At 40.7% G+C, this 7,500-nt stretch overlaps 1 protein-coding gene across 1 annotated transcript in view; it reads right to left on the bottom strand.

The window, feature by feature from the left end:
* The window catches only part of pde1cb (phosphodiesterase 1C, calmodulin-dependent b), a 142,433-nt gene that overhangs the window by 22,532 nt on the left and 112,401 nt on the right, over positions 1-7,500 (bottom strand). The window contains exons 8-9 of the mRNA XM_063218970.1: positions 5,801-5,901; positions 947-1,075 (exon numbers count right to left, since the gene is read on the bottom strand). Of these exons, the coding sequence (XP_063075040.1) occupies positions 947-1,075; positions 5,801-5,901 (230 nt within the window). The remainder of the gene's footprint in view (positions 1-946; positions 1,076-5,800; positions 5,902-7,500) is intronic.

Below are 7,500 nucleotides of genomic sequence, written 5' to 3'. Positions count from 1 at the left end.
ATGCGTGCAAATGATACAGGGGTGTAACATTCTCCTAAGCACCTGACTCTGAGCTCACTTGAAATAAACCCTGAAGACATGGGAAACTGTCCTTTGCTTACAGAAGTCAGCAGAAGTTGTAGAAGTCCATTCTTTTTGACAATAATAGAGCATTGCACATCCTGTGCTACAGTGAAAATGGACCATCCAACTTGTGTTAGTGCTAACTTCAAAAGTCAGCCTCCATGATGGCATGCGGGTGCAGTAGTGCATTGGTTAAGATGTTCTCACTCATCTGTAGAGTAAAATACAGTGCTGAATGGTATACATGAGTTTTAAACAGCATGAAAAGCCACTCATGCATTATATTTTGAAGGGAGATCTTCGATTACTGCCACATAGTAAGGTCAAATTGCATTCTCTACTATGTTTTAACAGTTTGGCTCCATCATAAGGACCAGCAGGTGATAAAATGGTGGGCTTTTGGTCAAGACCTGTCACACTGTAAGCACTACAGAAAGGAAAACATTGCAAAACATGACAAGGAATACACCTACCATTTAAGCTGGTGAAATCATGTCCAAGATAGGAATTAACACTGTTTTTTATATAAAATCATCTCATCGGTTAATGTATTTAACTGTTAAGTGTTGTCTTTTGTTTTGTTTTTAGTCTTCCTCGATATTTGCTGCCATTTATTGTCCCCGTCCCAACTCTTTTGAGACGTGTTGGATTTATCAAATTAGAAATGAGTACATATGTCCCCCAAAACAATATTTTTTCACGGGTTTAACACTTAATATGTTGTCTTTTCACTATTCTCCATCTAATGAATAGATTGAATGTTTTGAAAATGATAGCATTTTGATTTTATTCACTGTTTACCAAACGTCCCAAGTTCATCGGAGTTGGGGTTTGTAAAACATATGAAAGTTTATTTTTTATCATTACATTATTATCCACTCACCTCCAGTCGTCCTTGGACAGGTTGTAGAGGATGTTCATTTCATCGTCGTCCTGCAGGAGGCGATATGCAGCACTCACGTGGTGACTCTCCAGGACCGAGCGGTCGTTGTACAGGATGGCCGTGTCTGACCTGGGATTCACACACAGTGTTGCATTACCACTCAGAAGACACTTTTATCCAAGCGAGTTACAGACAAGGGCGCCGGAAAGAGTTTTAAAGCGATGGTGCATTTTTCTTTATTTATTCGGATTCGTTTCAATTCGTTCAATGTTACGGCTGCTCTACTCCGCTCATTTGTCAGCAGCAAAAGTTGAGGAAGCCTCATTTAGGGAGCCCAGAAGTGGGGATGCCAACTGCACCACTGCATCCCCCTTTCCGGCACCTATGTTTACAGATATTACAGGGTAAGGAGAATGCAGAGCGCACATCAGTAATGCAGGTGCCAGACCAAACTGAACTGAACTGAACTGAAAAGAAATAATAAAGACTGATCTATGCTCCCAAAAGTTTGATGGACTGAGCACCTGCCACAACCACCAAACGCTGTGTTATTAAACTTGATCTGGCATCCACACACAGTATCGCATGACCCTTAACTGACAATTGTATCCAAAGTGACTTACAGGTATTACAGAGTATTGTTTACAGGAGCAATATAGGATTAGGGGCCTTTGCTCAAGGGCACTACAGTCATGGAGGGAGGTGTAGGATTTGAATTAGCAACCCTTTGCTTTCAAGACCACCTCCCTAACAATTAGTACACGGCTGCCTGACAGGGAATAAAGACAGCGCAGGGAAACACAAACTGCGCTATGCGGTCACAAAAACAGCAGCTGGGTGTATTAAAAACAGACTGTTAGGTTGGTTAAGGCCACAAGTAGGGGTGTGCAAAATAATCGTCATATCGATGCATCGCGATACTTACTCTCACGATACAATGCATCGATTCATGACAAGGTATCGTGATACTTATTTTCTCAATATACTGCATGGATTCATGACAATTGATTATTTGATAACAATAAAATTCGATTTGCCACGGGTTATTTTGTTCAGTAGAGAATAGGTAATATTTCTGTTGTGATGTAAGCTCTCTCCCAGATGATAGAATGCTTAAATAGAATGAACTGACTTAAGAAAGCTACACAGCAACTGACAAATAAGCTGTATTTTACACATTTACTGAAGTAAATATCGCAATGCTTCACAGTAGTACATGAATCGCAATGCATCGTGATAGAATCGCATCGTGGCATGTGTATCGTGATGCGCATCGAATCGTGAACCCTTTGCCAATACCCACCCCTAGCCACAAGGAGACGGCATTGTGGCAAGATTCAAGCTGTGCTCACAGTAGCTGCACAGTAGGCTTCTTTCAATAATTGGCCATGCTTCTAGGTATTGTTTGAGCTACTGTTTAGTTATCCCTCTTTCTTTCTCTCCCTCTCTCTCTCTCTCTCTCTCTCTCTCTCTCTCTCTCTCTCTCTCTCTCTCTCTCTCTCTCTCATTTAGTCACAGTTATTGTTTTAATTGTCTCAGGGATAATGGGGTAAGTTTATTGTTAGGCCTACACTGTAAGAGATTTCCCCTGCAAATAACGGCAGTTACTGGCAATTATATTTACCTGTAATTCTACTGTTATTTCACACCAAACATCAAATACAGCTCAGTACTGTTTAATGTACCACAGTATATAACTATTTTTCAGCAGCAATTGAACTGTTAAAATAACAGTACTCTACAGAACGTTCACAGTATTAGTATTGTTAAACTAAAAGTGCTCTACAATATTTATACAGTAATATAGGTAAAATAACGGTACACTACAGTTAAAAATTTGAAGATGTACTGTGAGATAGCAGGCAATTACTGGGTCATAGTTGCATTCATGAATATGGCCATGGCAACTTTCCTCCCACCCATCATTCTCCATACCCTGGCCATGTTACTGCCCCACTGTCCCATCGGTCACCATGACTGAAGTGACTTGAGCATGATACCATGCCGCCACTATGCTATATTGAGATGCTGGTCTGTGGTGGTCCTTTGAATGTGTGGGGCATGAATACAATTTCAGTGTAGGCCTACGCAGTGCTATGTTACAATGGCAATGGGAGTGTGTGAGGGGGGCTTTTTAATGTATCAGCCCTTGATGAGCCAATGATGAAAATAGCATTGGTCAGTCTGTAAAAACGTAATTTACACCAAGTAGCACAGCAAAAAAGCAGCACTACAAGCTAGCTCTCAACGCAATGCCTAATTTGCAGCAAGTACATTATATGCAACGATGCCACAAATGATGCCACACACAGCAAGTGCCACAAAGCAAGCTTTCACAAAGAGGAAAGTATACAAGCCTGTAAGCAAGCTTGTAGACAAGCAAGTGCTATGCTGTGCCATGCAGGTCAGCCAGCAGGCAGGCAAGCAACTGAAGTGTTGCTAGTCCAGATTTATATACAGGTGCAAGAGTACCATGTGACCAGAGTCATCAGGGATTTGGCAGGTGAAGGTCGTAATTGGAGAATGGTATAACAGCCCTTAGTACTCAGGTGAGGCCAGGCACTAATTAGCAGATTGGTTTAGATGGGACTGCTTGTTACAAGAGTGTTACAAGTTCTTAAAATGTTTCAGCCATTCACACTTTCATCACTATCAAATGCATGTGCTACTCATACTTTGCTGCATCAAGCACTTTTTAAGTATTTTAGTTTCCTTAGAAATTGTTTCATCATGCTTGATATTATCAGAGAATATTTAACCAGTGAGAATGACTTAAGTTCTTCAGGTGGTATTGAAGCTTGATGGTGATCACGGACAAGTGGATGATGAATGGGTGTCAATGGTGCTGCCTAAAATAACTTGGTTGTTTCCACAACGGCGAATGCTGCTATTGTGCAGTACTTACTGTTTATGCTCAATATGTGACTCAAAGTAATATTTTCACAGTAGTTGTCTGTTTTTTCGAAAAACAGTAGAATGCTGTTGCAGAATTGCCCTAAATTAACAGTTATTTTTTACAGTGTACTTCACAAATGGATTTTGGTTTGAAGTTTAATGTTCTCAGTGTTTTGTACTTTTATATCACAAATAAAAAAAAGTATATTATACATGTTCAACATTAATGTTCCATGGAGTTCTTATGAATTTTATAGCGGGAAATAAGTTGCTTGATTTACCGTAAGTACATAAAAAGTGATGTCTCTGCGTGGTTCATGTCAGTGAGTATTGTTCAGCTGATATGATGTTGCTGCTTTTGTCATCTGTTACCTGATTATGTTCTCTTTTATGATTCGCTTTGGATAAAAGTGTCTATTAAAGGGACACTGTGCAGGAAATGGTCAAAAAAGGTACTGCAACTATGCTGCTTATTGAAACTGGGCTGCCGATTGCCAAATTTGATCTTAACATGAACGTTTACTAAGTAATAAACTAATATTTTCTAGTATGGCCCAAGTACCGTCTTTTTTGCAGCTAAAAATGGCTATTTCTGGAAATTCAAAATGGCGGACCATGGAGAAGATCCACCTTCTCATGTATGAAAAGTGCAATTTTTCCAGTCATAATGAATGTTTAGAATTGATGGTGGTGGTAAGTATTTATGAAAAAGGTAACATTAGTGAATGGGCAGCATGAATTCTGGAAATAAACAACTAAAAATCTCACACAGTGTCCCTTTAAATGTATGTAATATATTAAATTCCACAATGCTGTTTAGCTAATATGAGCTTACTGTTTTTGTAAGTACTTTAAAAGTCAGCGGTGTCCTCATACAATATAGGCCTACAAGACAAGATGCTCATTGTTGTTTAGCTGATATGGGTTTGCTGTTTTACCTCGTTACCTGATTATGCCCTCTTACAGTTTTTCTCAATTGGTTTTGTACATTTCTCACAACAGAATAATGATTCTCAAAAGTCTTTGTTCAATTGCGACTTCCTGGTGTTACCTGTGCACATGGTCAAATCAGTTTCTCATTGTTTTTGGCATATAGCAAATGCTCTCGTCCACCATGCCATGGCTGTGTACAATTCTCAGTGATTTCGTACATTATCAATTGCTTTTGTCATATCACTCAAAAAGCTTTGTCACTGAATGCATGAAACTATCTCAATCTTATCTGATCAATGTAATATAAAACTGAATTTACAACATTTCCCATCCAATCTAAACAACATTTCCCTTCAGAAAAGATCCTCAAGAGTGTACTACTCAATTGACAACATGAGAAATTGATTTGACTAGCTTGTCCATACACTATGACACAATGACTAACCATTCTGCTGGCGCTGATACGTTCATTGACACAAAAACTTGGTTTTTGAAAGACAAATAAGGGTTTTGAGCAAGAGACTCGGTTTTGCAGGTTATCCACCGTGTTTTGCCATTTGTTAAACCTGTTTTGAGAATGAATATTATGTTTTGCAAATTGCGAGAGAGATTCGAGAAATGTACAAAACCAATTGGGAAATACTGGTAAAGTGTCTGATAAATGTAATGTACTGTAATATACTGTAAAAAATGTAATGTGTTGTTTATCTGATATGAGATTGCTTCTTGTGTTGAGAAGGACGATTGAGCACGTCCCAGGTAAAGGTGCAGGATTTAATGCTGATTCAAGCTCAAGGAGTCCACACACTTGACATCATCATGTGTGTGTGTGTGTGTGTGTGTGTGTGTGTGTGTGTGTGTGTGTGTGTGTGTGTGTGTGTGTGTGTGTGTGTGTGTGTGTGTGTGTGTGTGTGTGTGTGTGTGTGTGTGTGTGTGTGTGTGTGTGTGTGTGTGTGTGTGTGTGTGTGTGTGTGTTTGTTAGTGTGTGTGTGTGTGCGTGTGTGCGTTCGTGCGTGCGTGCTTTACCTTGTCTGGATGTGGAAGTTGTTGGTGGTGCCCGTGTGCTCATAGTCATGCACCGCCGCAGCAAACAGCATAGCAAAGATCTCCAACTCCGTCAACCAGTGCTGATATACAGAAGAGGGAGGAGAGAGAGAGGAAGATACAGAGGACAGAGGAGAAAAGAGGAGAGAGGGAGAGATGAGAATAGAAGAGAAATGAGAAGAGATGAGAGATGAGAACAGAGGAAAGAGGAGAGAAGGAAGGAGAGAGGAGAAGAGATGAAAGTGGAGTACAGAAGAGTGAGACAGAGAGGAGAATAGAGGAGAGAAGAGAACAGAGGATACAGGAAAATAGAGGAGAGAGAGAGGGGAGAACAGAGGAGAGATAAGAACAGAAGAGAGAGAGAGAGAAGAACACAGGAGAAGAGAGATGAGAACAGAAGAGAGAGAGAGAGAGGAGAACAGTAGAGGAGAACAGGAAAGGAGAAATAAATAACAGAAAAGAGAGAAGAAAGGGATGAGAACGCAGATGAAAAGACAAGAGAGTGAGCGGGAAATTATTGAAACAGAATACAATGTACCAACGTGTATAAATAATTGGAGAGTAGACATGCAGAGGGACATAAAGAAGCAAAGAAAATAACAGGATTAGACCAAGGAATGAGACGAGTAAACGTGAGAGGAGCACAGTGTGAAAAGGGAGATGTGAAAGAGGAGAGGAGGAAGGAAACATAAATAGAGAGGCCAGAAAGAGTGGAGAGAGAGATGAATGACATACAAGATAAAAGAGGGAAGGAACGAGAATTGTTAGAGGAAAATGGTAGAGGGAAGAAATGGGAAGAATAAAACAGTGAGATGAAAGGAATGGAGAGAGTGGACATAGGGAGGTAGGGAGAGAAAGAAAAGACCATTAGAGATAAACAGATAGAAAGAAACCAGGGGGAAGATAATAGAGATACACCAGAAGGAGGATATCAATGCAGCATGAATCGGGAGCGGAGGACAGGCACCAGTAAATAAACTGGGGGAGCGAAAGGGGCCTGCAGGGCCGCCACTAGACATAAGCAGAGTAGGCACAGTGCTTAGGGCACCAACCAGTGCAGGGGGCACCAACCAGTGCTGGGGGCACCAACCAGTGCTTAGGGCACCAACCAGTGCTTAGGGCACCAACCGCTTTGCCCCTAAAATTAGGGTCTCTTAAATTGAGATTGACTTGTCATGAAAATGTCATGAAAAAGATAATGAATTACATTACAAAACATATATTTATTAATTAGAAGATTATTATTATTATTATTTAATTATGAGGGGGGGCTCCTGACTAGTTATGTTTAGGGCCTGTTAAAACCTTAGCAGCCACCCTGGGGACCCGCTTCCACAGTCGCCCCCACAGCTCAATAGGAGAGAGCCATTTTTTTCTAATAGGCAGACTAGGCAGTTGCCTAGTGCCCCTAGTGCTCTCTGTAGGGGGCGGGGCTACCAACAGTCACCCGACCCCACCATGGTAAATACTACTACTACTACTACTAATAATAATAATAATAATAATAACTTGGTTTTATATAGCGCCTTTCAAGTAACCCAAGGTCGATTTACAAAAGGAGATAGACAGGGGAATAGAGGGAGAAGAGAGGAGGGGGTAGAAGTGGGTTTGGGGTGGGGGTGGGGGTTGGGGGTACTCCAGTAACACAAATAATTAAACCTGGCCCCATGTCAGTGTTTTAC

Source organism: Engraulis encrasicolus, chromosome 16 (assembly GCF_034702125.1).
Source record: "Engraulis encrasicolus isolate BLACKSEA-1 chromosome 16, IST_EnEncr_1.0, whole genome shotgun sequence".
Lineage (NCBI taxonomy): Eukaryota > Metazoa > Chordata > Actinopteri > Clupeiformes > Engraulidae > Engraulis > Engraulis encrasicolus.
Note: the sequence above shows the minus strand (reverse complement) of the source record. Positions and strands in the feature narration are given on the sequence as shown.